At 40.5% G+C, this 17,115-nt stretch overlaps 2 protein-coding genes across 2 annotated transcripts in view; one reads left to right on the forward strand and one right to left on the reverse strand.

The window, feature by feature from the left end:
• The window catches only part of usp28 (ubiquitin specific peptidase 28), a 31,135-nt gene extending 30,554 nt beyond the window's left edge, over positions 1-581 (reverse strand). The window contains exon 1 of the mRNA XM_072446907.1: positions 417-581. Within this exon, the coding sequence (XP_072303008.1) occupies positions 417-461 (45 nt within the window). The 5' untranslated portion in view covers positions 462-581. The remainder of the gene's footprint in view (positions 1-416) is intronic.
• A 1,602-nt stretch (positions 582-2,183) lies between these two features.
• On the forward strand, positions 2,184-16,543 carry LOC140360246 (5-hydroxytryptamine receptor 3B-like). The gene is made up of 9 exons (XM_072445456.1): positions 2,184-2,229; positions 3,130-3,293; positions 4,924-4,968; positions 5,047-5,156; positions 8,704-8,873; positions 10,318-10,475; positions 13,347-13,557; positions 15,128-15,340; positions 16,154-16,543. The coding sequence occupies exons 1-9, from the start codon at positions 2,184-2,186 to the stop codon at positions 16,408-16,410; spliced, it is 1,374 nt and encodes a 457-aa protein (XP_072301557.1). The 3' UTR covers positions 16,411-16,543.
• Positions 16,544-17,115: the final 572 nt, after the last annotated feature.

Genomic DNA, 17,115 nt, shown 5'->3' on the forward strand with positions numbered 1-17,115 from the left:
TTATCTCTATGGTAACGGTCCCAATTTCTCGTTATTCTCAAACATATGGCTATAACTGAGGTCCTCCCAAACATTTCAAATATAATTATGTCGTTTTGATTGGCCACTCTTCAAAATTGAAATAGAAAATTATGTAAATAATAAATACATTGGCAATTTAAGACAATCTAGACTAGTGGAAATGAATTATGTTTTTGTTTTGTGACCGCATTGACTACAACAAGAATGCAATTTATGTTCCAATGTAAATGTTAACAATATTGTAAATAAAGTTATTTTATTCTAACATGAATGCTAAAGGGCGTGTGATTGTGACATACAGCTCACAAATGGTTAGTTAGTGTTAGATGTTATTCCGTCCACACGTCACATTTTCCGTGTTATAATCCACACTTTTCACACTCTCTCCCTCTCACCGAGTTGCTTGAGTTCTCCCCATTTTCCGCCAGTTCCGCTCCCATTGCAGCCCTCGTGGGTCAAGTCCTCCAGTCCGCGGTATCCTGAGTGTTTCTGGGCTGTTGCTCCGAGTCAAAGCGCGTCCATCAGCCAGCGGCAGCCGCACACAGTCACTCAGCTGTGTGTCCCCGCGGCGCCAGAGAGAAGCACCGCGCCGCACCGCACCGCACCGCACCGCGCCGCGCCGCACCGCAACGCGCTCACGTGGACACGAGACAGCGAAGGCGCGTGCGTGCGTGCCGCGTGTGTGTTAGGCAGGCGCGCGCTCGGTTAGCATACACCGGTAATGGACACACAAATTTTGGTTGGTATTATTGAAATTACTGTACAATAAAGAAAGAATAAGAGGTATAAGTATTGTACAAGTATTGTGCTACATTTCTGGTGTAAGTTTAACGTTACAAATGAATAGCAACAGATACATTTTCTTTGGTTAGCTGCATTGAGCATGTGTAAGTAGCTTAGCCATTTGTGGCGAGTCAACGTGTAAAAAATGTATGTATTAGCATTTAATTATAACAAGTTTGTGACATTGATGTAATTTCCAGTGAAATGCGGCATTCAAGATCCTTGCATTTCAAAGTCACGGAAAACTAGGCTGATTAAGAAGTTTTAAAGTCTTCAATATAATAATAATGTATTTTATTTGAACCTTTCAAGACACCCACGGACACCTTACAGTAAAAGCAATTAAAACATCAACACACAATAATGAATTGTCCATTTCAATTACAGCGAGAGTGGTTTACAATGAGCAAGTTTTCCAGAGTTCAAAATGGCACTTTGGCCTATGACTTTTTTTTTAAAAAGAGAGGAGTAATGGGGCCTGTATTTCTCCCACGCAGAGTCCTCTATTATTGTCGTCTTATACATTTACTGTTTTTTAATACAACAATGTGTCTCTTTTTTACAGAATACCATCATTCATACAGAGAGTATTCTTCAGCCTCAGAGGACAGTTTGGAGCTTGACTGTTAAAGTGTTGTTGTCTATTTTGGATGTGGGTCACATGGTGACCAGCATTGCATGAAGTCCAACACTTTCACTTTTATATTCACACTTTTCCCCAAAAGCTTTTTTGTTTTGTCAAACCAATGCATCATCACAACATTGAAATTTTCTTTTGCACTTAGCTTTAGATTCAACTTGTGTTTACATCTCTGTGGTCATGGTCTAAGTCAGAGCCTCTCAACCTTTTCAGGTGCGCCCCCCGTGGGAGATAAAAAATCGAAGGGAATCAGGATGCCGGAGGGACAGAGGAGGCGCAGAGGAGGGACACAAGAGGGACACAAGAGGGACACAAGAGGGACAGAGCATATATCGCGCATAGAGAAGCCAAAGCCATGACTCTGTATTCAGAATTGAACCCTGTGTTGGCACTGGGCGTTTTTCTGTTGCTAAAACATATCTCAAGTGAAATGTGTGCACATTTCCCCAAACGTCTCACACCCCCTTGACACGGCTCTGCACCCCCCCCAAACAGGACTCAGGAGCGCCCCACACTTTGAGAAGCTCTGGTCTAACTGGATGAAGTAATTCCCCTTTGAGTTTTCTCGTGGGCTTTATCTCAGTATATCATTTTACCTTAATGGAAAATCAATATCAGCTCTGCAGCCCATGTTTCTCTGCACTAGCTCTGTCCTTTTGTGACTATTGCCGCTTCTACTTTACAGTCTTAACTAGTCCAGGAGTTTTTTCTTATATGTATTTTGAACTGTGTGAAGGCTATGTCTGTGGTTTGGCTGATCCTGCTGCTTGCTCTCCACAGAACTGGTGAGTAGTACATTTCTGTATTGTGTTTAGTAAGCGTTTATACATTTGAAATGAACCATGATCATGATCTGCTTTGTCTATTTTCAATTTATCTTTGCTATACAATGTTTTTATGGAGAGGCAGCACCTGTTTGTGTGTCTTTGGGTAACACACTTCCTTCGTTGTTAGACACATCTGTCTATGTGTCTAATTTTGACCATAATATGAAGCTTCATATGCACATTATGGAGGTGGTTTCTAAACTTCTTCTACTCTGATGCACTTTAAAATGTCACACACACATACAATAACTATTAAATCTATTTTTTAATTAAAATGTAGCATGTACTTCACATTGAATAAAGTGTTGCTTGTCTGGGAGAGCCAAACAAAAAACATATTTTTTAAATAAAGATACTAATTCTCTTTGCATTCTCCTGGATTATTCTGTGTATCTCCTTGTGAGATCAGTATCACAGTTCTGGAACCACTAAATTATGCTGCACTTTTAGTTTAAAGGTGCACTATGAAACTTTTCTGGTCCGTACTTACTAGTTTACAGGTCAAATTCAAGTAAAGTTTTTGTCAAATTGTCCTGGACAGTTAGTTTCTTGCCAAAAACAATACAAATAATGCAGAATATAGTTAGAAGATTGTTTGCAGTGCTTCATTAATCTCAGTCCAATATTTATGAATATTACAGCTGTCCCAAAACACATTAGTGTGTGAACCACATTTTCACAACCACAACAACTAGTATTTCCCTGTGAATAATGCACACTTTGACATTGTATTATAAAATATTGTGATAGATTTTTACAATACAATGACTAAACAGATTTTGTGCTTACGTTTTCCATTTATCATTATTCATAACACAATTTCCTTCTTTTTGGAATATTATTTGCTTGCTCTCTCAGTCCAGGATGCTGAATGTGTCCCAGAAAAACCAAAGCGGTCGGCCCTGAATCAGCTGACCCGATCTCTGCTGAGGGACTACAACAATGGCGTCCGGCCCGTTCACAACTGGACGTCAACTACCACGGTTTCCATTGACCTCATTCTGCAATCTGTTCTGGATGTGGTACGCTAATAATATCCCCTTTATTCAAGTACATGCACTGTTATGAATGACGCTTACAGATATTTTTAGATTCAAACTCAAGTGTGTGGTATGTCTGTCATGATACAACAGAGGCTGTGGAAAACAGGACAGCAGGCTAGTCCTTTCTGTACATGTTATTCACTATGAGTATCCAAAATGTTTATCTCAATATAATATAGGATTACAATACAAGAGTAATCCAAAAATACTCAAAGAATAAAGTGTTCAAATAATGTTATGGTGAGTAAGTGTTCGGATGTATGATTTTTGTTTTGTTTTGATTGAAGGGACAGGAGTTTCACAGGATTGGGATTTGAAAATACAGCAAACAAAAACAAGAACAAACAAAGAACAAACAGAACAATAACATATAAAGTAATAAACAATAACCGGCCCTAATGATAAACACATACATATCATAGAGACTTTCTCATTTATATCCTGTATTGTTCTGTAAAACATGTAAGTTGTAGACAAAGATTCAGTTGTATCATCTGGACACTGTTTTTAGAAAATCAAGATGTTTCGACTCTCAGCCAAGTCATTTTCAATCTGAGGATCTAGTCTGTGAACTTGGATACTTTTCCTACTCTGAGTAAGCCCCGCCCACCGGGCGGGACCTCCTGATAACAGCATATCCTGTTTTTGTTTTTGTTTACAGAAGAAACAAGATGAGAACTGGTATTTCATCAGAAGTAGAGAGCGACCAATATATTGGTTTGCCAATATATTGGGCAAATATTGGCATTTTTAATCTCAAGCTTAAGCCGATATTTGATTTCACGACATTTTATTTTAACACTTAAATGCAACAATGACATAGCACAAAATATCACTACTCTGCTCACACATGATAAAACAGGGTTGGGGATGTCAAACAATCTTTTCAGGAGATGTTTTCTCTCCCTTATTATATTGTTATTATACAGAGCAGTAGTCATTTGAAATGAAAACATTTGGGGGGAAATTTGGGCCAAATTTGCCCTAAAAATTTCAGCCACCGGCTGCTCTAGATTCTAAGATATTGGCATCAGCATCGGCCATTTAAAAAATCAGTTGATAGCTACTCAGGAGATAAGAATCCGGGAATATTTTAGTCATGAAATATATAAGAACAGCAGCAGTAGAATAAAAAGTAATGTCATATTTTGAAGCAGATAGTTTGCTACAGAAAATTGCACAGACAATAATAATATAAAACTATTTGTGCCCCTGACAATCACCATAAAGCTGGATAATCCCAAAAATCTTACATTATTGTAAAAGCAAAACTTGACCTGCAACAAATACAAATTTCAATGAAACTATGCTCCATAGAAGTTAAAAGAAGTAATGAAAATCTTCACACGATTGCAAAGAAAATGTGAGAAATATTGAGCCTCTAAAAATATATTGTTCTATTTCTCATTTATTGAATGAGAAATCGGTGACAGACCTATGCCAGAACAATCATGAACCATGATGAAACTTTAACAATGTTGACAGTGTTGACTTGTTATAGTTAATAGGTCTTCTTTAACTTCACAAAAAGATTGTATATCTATTCTTTTGGGGATTTATAATTACAGCATTATAATTTCCTCAGTAAAAATGTGCGTGCTTTTTTCAGGATGGAAAGACTCAAACAGTAACTACCAGTCTTTGGTACAGACAGGTAATTGGCCATAGTAACTGAACATTTACTGAATATTTTAGTATCTTTTCCGTGTTCACCATGTGTTTTGTTCTTTAGACCTGGACAGATGAGTTCCTGGTGTGGGATCCTGATGACTTTGATGGAATTACAGAAATTTCACTGTCTTCTGACGCCATATGGGTCCCTGATGTCATTGTCACAGAGTTGTAAGATACTGCTGATACTTGTTTATTCATGCTTTTCTGCTGGGTCTTTATTTTTAATGTCAAAAATGTTTTATTTCAAGTGTTTTTTTGTTGTTGTGTTTGAACAAGACCAGACAGAACATTGCAAATAAAAGAAAAGTACAAAAAAGGCAAAATAAATGTCCCATTTAGTCAAATTCAGTTTTTCTTTTCCATATTCCATGTCCATGATAGTGTCAGCCCACTCCTTGATCATCAACTAGGTTTGTGTCATTTTTTGTGATGGCCTTTTTCCCTGCTCCCAGGAATATATTCCAAAAATATCCATTGATTGTGTCCATGGCCGGAGTTTTGAAGCCTAAATACATAGTTCTGAAATCATGTGGAATGGTGATGTCAAAAATTGTCTGTAACACTTTATTGATCAGTTCAATATTTCTGGCAGACAGGACGGTCGCAAAAAACATGGCTTCATCCTGGCTGCCACAGTTTCTCCAACAGTTAGACTTTTCTTGTGAATAATGAGCACTTTAAAAAGTCCTTATTTGTAAAAACCTATAAAACCTTAAAAACTTTTTCTCCAAGTCAAAGGATTTTTTTCAACATATCAAAGCTTTTCATGTGAGGGTAGATGGTAGAAAACCTGGTTTATACCTTTTGTTATCCAGACTTTAATTCTCAGATCTGTACTGTTAGTGCAATGCCTCGGTCAAAAGCCAACCAGTTTAAGATTTTAACATCTTTGTTTAGGTTATATGCTCTGATTAGTTCTTTCCAGGTCGTAAGAACAGTTTTTACCCAGGGGTTCTCAAACCTCCAAATGACTCATTTTTGTATCATCTGCCAGCAAGGCCTGTGCAGGAACCTCCCGCACAACATCAGGCCAGGCAAAGCAAGTTTATTTGTTGAGCACAATTCAAACATAGAGCAATTCAAAGTGATTCACACAACAGGAAAAAATGCATTAAAATAAAAAAACAGTATAAGACATAAAAGAGAAGAGTGCAGATGAAATCCTTTCAGTCATATGCACAGCTAAACAAAACAGTTTTTAGCTTGGAGTTGAACATTGTCAGAGTAGAAGCCTGTCTCACATCTTCAGGAAGACTGTTCCAGATTTTAGCTGCATAAAACTGAAACGCAGATTCGCCATGTTTAGTCCTGACTCTGGCACCAGCAGGAGGCCAGTCCATGTTTAGTCCTGACTCTGGCACCAGCAGGAGGCCGGTCCATGTTTAGTCCTGACTCTGGCACCAGCTGGAGGCCGGTCCATGTTTAGTCCTGACTCTGGCACCAGCAGGAGGCCGGTCCAGGTTTAGTCCTGACTCTGGCACCAGCAGGAGGCCGGTCCATGTTTAGTCCTGACTCTGGCACCAGCAGGAGGCCGGTCCAGGTTTAGTCCTGACTCTGGCACCAGCAGGAGGCCGGTCCATGTTTAGTCCTGACTCTGGCACCAGCTGGAGGCCGGTCCATGTTTAGTCCTGACTCTGGCACCAGCAGGAGGACGGTCCATGTTTAGTCCTGACTCTGGCACCAGCAGGAGGCCGGCCAGTTAATTTGTATCCAGACATTTGACCACATTCAGAATAGAAAAGGATCTATATGAGGCACATTCAAGTCGGTCCTTCCCTTCTTTAGGTATTAGAGATATGATGGCTTCTTTCCAAGTAAATTTATTCACTAGGAAGTGCCCAGTGGACAGTTGTTAAAAGCAAAGGAATATGTGTTTCTTTTAGAGCTTGATACCACTCTGAGGTGAACCCATCACTCCTCGGAGAGTTATTGTTCTTCAGGCTCTTGACTGCACCTTGTTATTTCAGCTAAAAAAAATGTCTTTCAGCTTGTTGTTTTCTTAAGCTTACAGGCTAATAGTTTAAAACATTTTTTATTCATTCTCATAATATCTTTGCCTGGTAAAGAGCATTTTCTTAACTACTTCCTGTGAAGAAAAGTAATTAATTTATCCTCTTGTCTTTTCAATTTCTTGTAGCATTTGAAGATTCCCCTTCTTGTCATGATATACCTCCAGCATTTCAACTGAAGCTTTTTCTACAACTCCAGCATATTTAGTTCATCTTGGAGATAGTTTAGCTTTTTCTCCCTTTGTTTCTTTTTCACAGAGGCAATGGCTATATTTTTTCCTCTCAAAACATATTTAGGAGCACCCCAAATGATAGGCAGAGATGTTTCACTATTCTCATTCAAACAAAGGGTCATTAAGCAGGCTAGCATTGAATCTCCAGTCCACAGTAATGTAGACAGAAGCATGGTCACTTAACTCTATTTTGCCTGTATCTGCCTCAATTGTTTTTGATCTCTGAAAAAAAAAAAGTCTATTCTGGAGTAGATTGCCTGTGGATAGGAAATTGGGTATATTGGCGTGCACTGGCGTTCATTTCCCTCCAGATGTGAATCAATCCTATATTCTTCTTATTGCTCCTCCAGTGCCCCTTGAGTTTCATACGTCTAAAGTAGGTTTAATATAAAGATTCCAATCCCCGCCACAGATTAGGTTTCCCTCAGAGTGGTTTGCCATCAGGTCCATAATGTTAGTGTAGAAGGTGATATCGCTCCCTTGTGGGGCATACACATTCAATTGACTAAAAACATTCCATGAATAACTCCTTTAACCAGTATATAGCTGCCCTCTTTGTTTTTGCATTTAAAACTTTGTTCAAAAGTTATTTGGTTTGAAAACAATAGTGCAACTCCCCTCCTGCGTTTGCGCCTATATGATGACACAATTTGCTTTTTTGATGCTCTATTTTGTTTGAATGTGTTTCTTGTAGCTATATAATCTCAATTTATTATTTTATCATTATTTTTAATTTTTTGACATTATTTGTTAATGTTAAAAGGATGCTACTCGTAAGACTTCCGACGCCATCGGGTTGATTGTATTGATTTTGCTCTTGTCAATTTACTAATGTAATAAAACTCTCTGGTTGAAAACAACATAATATATGTTTCATAATTCATATTATGAAAACAAGAACTTCAGAAACATGTGACGGATAAAAAGGGTCAGAGACAAAGCCCTGCCTAAACCACATCTAACCCCATAGACTGAACAGACGGCACGAGGAGGAGCATGTCCTGGGTTAGGGTTAACCCTAACTCCAAAACATGCTCAAAACTCCATTTGCTTGTGAATGTTGAAAAAATACAGCTGTTCAAATGAGACTTATTTTACAGAACTTTTCGGAGCTTTTTACAATGCTATAGTGGCGTTTGTTTATTACGGATCACATCGCATCTCTCGTCTCCGTAGATTTCCGTCTCTTCTGAGCCAGAAGACGACGACGTGCAAATATTGGTCAAAATCCACGTTTTCCGATAAAACGATGGATCGTTTTCCGATTTTGGATCAAATATGTATGAATAAAACAACTCCGGGTATATTATTGATGGTGAGGTTAACCTCACCATCAAAGTCTAACAGTCTAACAGTCTGTAAGTCTAACACTTAAACCTTTTATAGCTGAGTTATGTGAGAACCCCTGCTTACCTAACAGTGTCAAATCAAATCAAATCAATTTATTTTTGTGTCATGTTGTTCTGTCTGCAGTGTGGACGATGGGAAGTCTCCTCACATCCCCTATGTTTACGTGGACTCCTCTGGCCTGGTGAAGAACTACCGGCCCATACAGGTGGTGCTGGCCTGTGCCTTGGACATGTACGCGTTCCCCTTCGACAAGCAGAACTGCAGCCTCACCTTCCGCAGCTGGCTCCACTCAGGTCTGCAAACTCACATGCCGAGACTTGGTCAAACACTTAACAGTCCATTATGTGGCCTCCTCCAAAGGAAAACCTTGCCCCCACAACCGCCTTAACCCCACAACCGCCTCACCCCCACAACCGCCTTTCCCCCACAACCGCCTCACATAACCGCCTCACACAACCGCCTCACACAACCGCTTTACCCCCACAAACCCCTTACCCCCACAACCGCCTCACCCCCACAACCGCCTTACCCCCACAACCGCCTCACCCCCACAACCGCCTTACCCCCATAACCACCTCACACCCACAACCGCCTTAACCCCACAACCGCCTTACCCCCACAACCGCCTTAACCGCACAACCGCCTCACCCCCACAACCGCCTTACCCCCATAAACACCTTACCCCCACAACCGCCTTACCCCCACAACCGCCTTACCCCCACAACCGCCTTAACCCCACAACCGCCTTACCCCCACAACCGCCTTAACCCCACAACCGCCTTAACCCCACAACCGCCTTACCCCCACAACCGCCTTACCCCCACAACCGCCTTAACCCCACAACCGCCTTAACCCCACAACCGCCTTAACCCCACAACCGCCTTACCCCCACAACCGCCTTAACCCCACAACCACCACAACCGCCTTACCCCCACAACCGCCTCACCCCCACAACCGCCTTAACCCCACAACCGCCTCACATAACCGCCTCACACAACCGCCTCACACAACCGCCTTACCCCCACAAACACCTTACCCCTACAACCGCCTCACCCCCACAACCGCCTTACCCCCACAACCGCCTTACCCCCACAACCGCCTCACACCCACAATCGCCTCACACCCACAACCGCCTTACCCCCACAACCGCCTTACCCACACAACCGCCTTAACCCCACAACCGCCTCATATAACCGCCTCACACAACCGCCTTACCCCCACAACCGCCTCACCCCCACAACCGCCTCACCCCCACAACCGCCTTACCGCCACAACCGCCTTAGCCCCACAACCGCCTTACCCCCACAACCGCCTCACCCCCACAACCGCCTCACCGCCACAACCGCCTTACCCCCACAACCGGCAATCCGATTGGTCCATGTAACTAATTATGTTAAAAATATCCAAACAAAAAAATGTTGGGGGGAAAGAAGTCAATACAATATATCAAGTAGTAATATCATGTTTTGAATCACTTAATTTGATATTCTACTATCTAGACTAAAAACAGTTCTGTTTAGCTGTGCATGTGACTGAAAGGATTTTACCTGCACTCTGCTCTTTTAAAGTCAATTTTACCATGATTATTTATGTTTTTATCTGTTACATTGCATACAGATTGTACTCTGTAAATAAACGTACCATGCCTATGTCTACGCGAAGTACATCATTTGCGTGTAAATCTCAAAGCAAAATCACAAAGTTCTTCTAATCCTGTCACATTTCTGTTTTGCGCAGTGACTGAAATTAACCTATCGTGGATGAGAGACGCAGAGGCCATAGCGCAGGATAAGAGACAGTTCATGAACGATGGAGAATGGGAGCTGCTGTCCATCCCCTCAAACTACAGACACATCCTCTACGGAGACACGGAGTACGCTCACATCCACTTCCATGTAGGTTCTATTCCCTCACCAAACATAATCAATGGTCCTGCAGATTCTACACCTCAGATCTATGGAACAACAATGTCTATATTACCAATTCTTTACTCAAAGGCTGAGCAATATTGACAGAATTTAATATCTACATTTTTAGATTTTTTTGTGCATTATTTTTTAGTAAAAATATTCAGACAAAGATATATATAATCTTTATCAAGATATTTCACACATGAATAGTTCTCAAAATCTGTGTCAAACATGTTTTACTCTACAAACATAAGTAGATTTTGTATTTGAAACTTTACTTTACTTTATTATTATTTTTGCACTTTTGCTTACATAAAAAAAAACTACAAAACATGAATGGGACAAATTTTGTTATTTTGATCGATTGTAAATTTCTCGCAAAATGATCCATCACCTCTACTTTACTCCACAATAATATTATGCAACATGCAGCTTATTATTAGAGCTGCAAAGATGAATTGACAAATCGTGACGAGTCGACAATACAAAAATATATTGTAATTGTATTTTGATTACCGTTATCTGGACTGTACAGACTTTAAAGCACATACAAAAATACAAAAACAATATAATAATATAAAAACAAAGACAGCAGCATCATTAGCTCAAAATGTCAAGAAAGAATAAACAATTCTAACTTTTCACAAGTAATACCAACCACCATATTTCAACATATATATTTTCCTGACAATGTATTTACGAGGCGACCAATTCATAAAGTACTTGCTGAATAATGCTTAGTTGCAGTTGGAATTGTCACATCACAACCAGACCTATTGAACAGAGCTGTAGTGACTGTGTAGCTCCATGACAACAGCCCGTTACACGCTCCTGTCTATAGACCGTTGTTCAAGCCGGTTTAAATGCCATCAGACATCACACTGCGACTGCAAGAGGCCTGCGTTTTGTCCAGGTGCCTGTCACAAGCCGTTCCCGTCGAGAGGAGAGCCGCTGATTGCCGATCGATTGTGAACTTTACACCACCACCCCCGCCCACCCTCCACTCCCGGGGCCCGTCTGTCAAATTGTACAGTGGAAAGCAATTGGACGCGACCTCCACTGATCGTTACGGGGCGAGCTGATGTGCGGGGACGGAGCGAGGAGCCGAGAAGGGCTGGCAGACGGGTAGACGCGGAGGGGGTGTCTCGCGGGGGGGCGCGGGGGGTGTCTCTCGGGGCCCGCTGGATCAATGGGCGTCTTGTTAGCGCGCAGGAAAAGGCCACTATAGCCGTGTGCAGGTGGAGCGCTGCCTGCGTGGGGGGGGTGAGATTGGAACCGGAAAGAAGGCCGAGGGAGGTTTTTCTCACAGCGTCTGACGGGTTACTACTGTTACACTGCAGGCTCTGTGCTGCCGTGGAGTTTGACAGCCAGCGCTATCGGACGAGTTGATGAAATATTGCTTTTCGAATGAGATAAAGAGCATTAAAGACGCCTTTTGGTTGAGCATGGATTAAAACTATTTGGAATTGGGATGAACAAACAAACAAAACTAATAAATCACATAAATTGCTTACAATGCATCTAAAAACGATACTAGATTTATAAAAAGACTAAGCTAATGTTTGAATGCTACCTTCCGTCATTCTGATGCACAAACGTAACATATTATTCCTCAATATTCTTTCAACAATACAAAACCTCATTCCACAATTTAAGTTAAGGAAAACTGTGATAAAATGTGAATATATGAGTATATTTCTGTGATGTATTTTATCTGCATAATAGTGATATTTTATCTGCATCATTAGTCTAAGAGAAGAACGGGTGTGTGACAAACTGCATTTGTGAAGGGATCGTAAAGATGGGCCAAAGGATGTTTACCCGAGGGGGGGTGACAGCCCAGAGGAGTTTGGGTAATGTTTACCCAAGGCTTGATCTCTACGGAAAAATACCAGCTGTAAAACAAGTGCCTTGATGTGAAGCTGACCAATGAGAAATGTGACCCGCCTATTCCAGAATATCTAATAAAACCAACCAGCATGGGAAAAAACGGGGTGAGACGCAGGAGGATCACGCAGGCTGATTACAACAGCTTGCGTGATCAGTCCCAGCGTTTTCTCCCAAGCTTGCCACACAAATGTCTGATATTTCTGTGTCGTTTCATATTCTAGGTTGAATTGTGTTCTCGATGTGTTACGGAATAGTATCGGTGTATGTCTCAATTCCATGACAAAAACATACTTTAGTAATAGTAAAAGTAAGGATCAGATTTGTTGTTCTTGCCCTACTATTCGTATAACATGTTCCGTTTTTTCATTTAGACCTGTGTGGTGTGATTAGAGATGTTAACATTATTCGGTTTACTAATAATCGTGACTATTTGGGTTACAATAATACATTTTAAAACGAAAAAATAATGTGACAATTTTTTTTAAAGGAAAAATTAGGAAATTTCAAGTCAGTCCAGATACTCAGATTATATAGTATTTGTCTGTTTGTGTCACATTTACTTTACTTTGACAAAGAGTTAGACAGTGTAAATAAAAATGAATAAAATGTGATAAAGTAACATCCCTAGTCGTGATTCAAAGCAAAAATTACATACTACTGCATGTACTATATGAACAAGAAAAGACTTTCAAAGCAGCATAGCTCTGATTCTGATTCTGGGATACATAAATATATACGCTTCGCATTTACCATAAAAAGGCTGATGTTTTATTACTACGATAGGCTACTTATAGTTGTAGACATAATCACCGAATCATGACGGACATAATTAAATAAAGAGCAGGTAAGACATGTACAGGAAATGATGGTGAGCGTTTTTTTAACAGAGAAAAAGTGTCCGTTCTTGTTCATCTTGTTCATTGTGAAGTATTGAATGACCCGTCGTGCTCTTTGTCCCCCCTCCAGGTGCTGATCCGCCGGCGCCCCCTGCTGTACGTGGTGAGCCTGCTCATCCCCAGCCTGTTCCTCATGCTGGTGGATGTGATCAGCTTCTACCTCCCTCCGGACAGCGGCACGCGTATCGCCTTCAAGATCAGTATTCTGCTGGGCTACACCGTGTTCCGAGTCAACCTGAGGGACGAGCTGCCGGCCTCTGCGCTGACCACTCCGCTCATAGGTACGACTCCGCCGAGGACATCATTCAGTGGTTCTGGATATGACAAAATGACATGTGTGACTTAAAATGTCAAAACTGGAATATTTAAACATTGTTTTTCCAATATTAGAATAAAGAAAAAATATCTAATATCTATCTTGGACTATACTTTAATTGTATATACTTTAATTATTAATTGGGCATAAATATAATAATATTGAATAAACTGTAAAACTGCGGAAAAATGACACTTTCATAATGATTCTGGAAAATACATAACTGGTGTAGCTTCTGGTGTAGAGACCGTCTCTTTTTGCCTGGAATATTCAAGTGTTTTTATTCCTTCGAATTACTTTGAAAAACATGTCGCATTCTTACTGTGAGCAGGGTCAGCTCTCCACAGATCTGACCTGTAACCTGCTTGTCTACAGTGGAGATGAATAAGTTTATTGCCATACTGTGGTATATAACATTGTGACATAATGAGGAGCTAGTTTTCATTGCCAACAGTTCCGATCCCTTATCATTACATTATCTAAAGGGTACAAATAACTTATTACTCGAAATGTAAAATATATGAACAATTTGGTTATTTATGGATGAACAATAGTTGAACACCATTTTTGTGCCATATGTGTCTGTAAAAATTAAGGGTTTTTGAAAAAAAAGTGTCTTCAAATTTCACTTGCACACTTTGGCCCCATGTTGTTCTGTTTAAATGGGTCGTATTATGTCAAATCAACGTTAATTATTACGTTTCTTATTACAACAGCGTTCCTTTATCATTAGTTTACTCAGAGTTGTTTCAATTGATTAATGCATATTTCAGACTTGAGTGCTCTGAAAATGTCAAATTTCAGTTTTCACCTACCCCCTATCTCCGCCCACATGTCTGTACTTAGTTATGAATATTCAAAAAGTTCAGATTCCAGGTGTCATACCGTAGGGTCAAAAAATGTCACATAGCAAATGTTTGAACAATAAAAAACTTTGAACTAAAATAAAACATCTTTTGCTTGCTGCAGTGAAACAGGAAGTCATTGAACCTCTTTCTATTGTTATGCTGTTTATTTAACATTTTGTCAACTGTAATGATCGATGTATGTTGTTGTTTGATGCTAAATACACAAAGAACGAGTTGTATTTAGCTTCATTCACTTATTTTTTATGTATTAATCCTGTTTAGTAAGTCCTCGTTTAGGTTGAGCTCCATAATTGTCTGCACTGTTTAAGTCCATAAATCAGTGCGAGACTTGCATTTCTGTTGTCAAGTCACATTCATTATAACTACATTAGCATGTCATGGGAAAGCTGGGTTTGTTTATCTCCTTTTTGTAATTCCCTCTTTAGCCAGTAGATGGAAATCTTGCTCAACTCTTGACGTGGGAAATGCCTGATTTATATAAAGTAATGTGTGCTTTTTAAAGACCTTTTTTTCCAGTTCTAAAGCATGAGATGCCAAAGTGATAGTTTGTTAAGAGCATTATTAGAGCCCAATAACGATACACACAATGCAGACTGTTACAATGTTTGTTTTTGTCAGCTTGTTATTTCTGCCGCTCACTGATCCAGTCTGCGCTCTGACCCGCAGGCGTGTACTTTGTGGTGTGCATGGCTATGCTCATGCTCAGTCTGATCAAGTCCATCGTGGTGGTGAAGCTGCTGCACTACGGCGAGCAGGAGGTGAGGCAGACGTCCGTGTCGGCCCGTCTGCTGCACATGTACGGCTCACACATTCGCACGGAGACACCAGAGGGCGCTCTTACCTCCAACACGGCCCTGCAGACAGAGGAGCCGGAGGACGGTGAGCACGACAGGATACATACATACAGCTGTTCAAATGAGACTTATTTTACAGAACTTTTAGGAGCTTTTTACAATGCTATAGTGGCGTTTGTTTATTACGACGGATCACATCGCATCTCTCGTCTCCGTAGATTTCCGTCTCTTCTGAGCCAGCTCGAACTGTCTTTCTCTGTCTTAATTTTGTCCTGTATACCGAGGGAACTATTTTATGATAGATCCATGCGCTTAGACACAGGGAAACGTGCTGCTCTCCTGGAGACGAGCCAACGAGGCTGCAGCTGTGCAGTATGTGCGTTCTATGATTGACATGTGAATGAACTACTCGGCTGTCCACGCCACGAGGAAATGAGACAAAGTTTTGGCGCCAAAAAATCCGCCATAATTCCTTTAATTTTTGAGTCTTCGGGCTGCACACTCAAAAATTTTACTGATTTTCGGCTTTTTGGTTTTTTATTGTCATCAATTGCAGCACTTGTTAACAAAATGTGATATACAAATACAATTGGATTAGGCGTTTTTTTAGGCGATTTTGAGCTTTTAGTCCATGAATTGAGAACGGTATCCATGGAAAAGCTGTTTGATAGATCCAGTATGATCACGGTGAAAGCTCTGATATCTCACTGCTCTGAGTTACATTAGTTGGCAGAATATTGTATTACTACTTCTTGAAAAAAGCATAATGCGTCTTCTATGAATCCCAGTTTTCCTTCTCTGCTCTTCCTGTTCTAAATATGACGTTAAAAATATGATGTCCTGAAACTATTTCCCTCCTAACTAGAATATACTTCACAGTCATCATTTCCCCCCCCAGAGTACTCGCTTGAGGAGGACCTGGCCTCCCTCTCCTCGCTGCAGGACGCCCCCTCTGGTCTGGAGTGGTTACTGCAGGAGCTGGTGTCCCTGCGCTTGGGTCTGTCCGAGGAGGACAGAGAAGGCTCGGTCCAGGCTCGGTGGTTGTCGCTCTGCCTGAAGCTGGACGTCTTCCTCTTCAGAGTCTATCTGCTGGTGTTAGGGGTGTACACAGGGACTCTGCTGCTGCTCTGGGCCCGCTGGAGCAACGCAGGATGAGCTTATTTTGTATACCTTTGACGTGGATTATACATCAAAGGCTCAAAAGTCCCATCCACTTTGTAGTTCGCCATGGTTCCGGTAGTAAATGCCTTATTTCGTATAGATTATCGTCTAATACTAAGAGTTTAAAGGCATGACGGAGAGTAATTATGTGGTTGATGTAATCCCTCATTCCTACAATTTCAAAGGGAGTCTGGACACTGTTTTATAATTTGACTTTTATAAGATTTTTTTTTTTTTAAATTGGTTATTTTCAGTTCAAAAAACAATCAAAATTTAAAAGTTCTCATATTTAAACACTCACAAGATGACAAATATATATCTGAGATTATAATCTAACTGATTTATTAAAGCGATAGTACAATACATACTTTCATGAGGTTATTTCACAGATTGTCCCAGAAACAGATTTTTAACTAAATTATAGGTTGTGTGATAAGTCTATGGGGAAAATTAATGGGTATTTTACTTCCAAGTAATATGCAGTGGCTGTTGAGTTCTACTGGCGTCCCTGATGGAAATGCGTTTACTTTAACAGATAAAGCATGATAAAGATGAACTGTTTTCGACATCTTTCTATAAAGAGATGAATCGCAATCAGATTTAAGAGTCACAAAGAACAAACAACAAGAAATCCTATTATTATTATTCTGTGTACAACCTGCTTATCTTGAACTTTTGATCCTCTGAAATATACATAAT

The sequence above is a fragment of the Eucyclogobius newberryi genome, unplaced genomic scaffold (genome assembly GCF_026437365.1).
Source record: "Eucyclogobius newberryi isolate DKJ021-1_F unplaced genomic scaffold, fEucNew1.0.hap1 SCAF_15, whole genome shotgun sequence".
In the NCBI taxonomy this organism is placed as follows: Eukaryota; Metazoa; Chordata; class Actinopteri; order Gobiiformes; family Gobiidae; genus Eucyclogobius; species Eucyclogobius newberryi.

Bases quoted from the DNA above. Each gene is read 5' to 3' on its own strand.
- LOC140360246 (XM_072445456.1), top strand. From the start codon at position 2,184: ATGTCTGTGGTTTGGCTGATCCTGCTGCTTGCTCTCCACAGAACTG. The intron at 3,294-4,923 runs GTACGCTAATAA...TGCTTTTTTCAG, and splicing joins TGCAATCTGTTCTGGATGTG to GATGGAAAGACTCAAACAGT. The intron at 10,476-13,346 runs GTAGGTTCTATT...TCCCCCCTCCAG, and splicing joins ACGCTCACATCCACTTCCAT to GTGCTGATCCGCCGGCGCCC.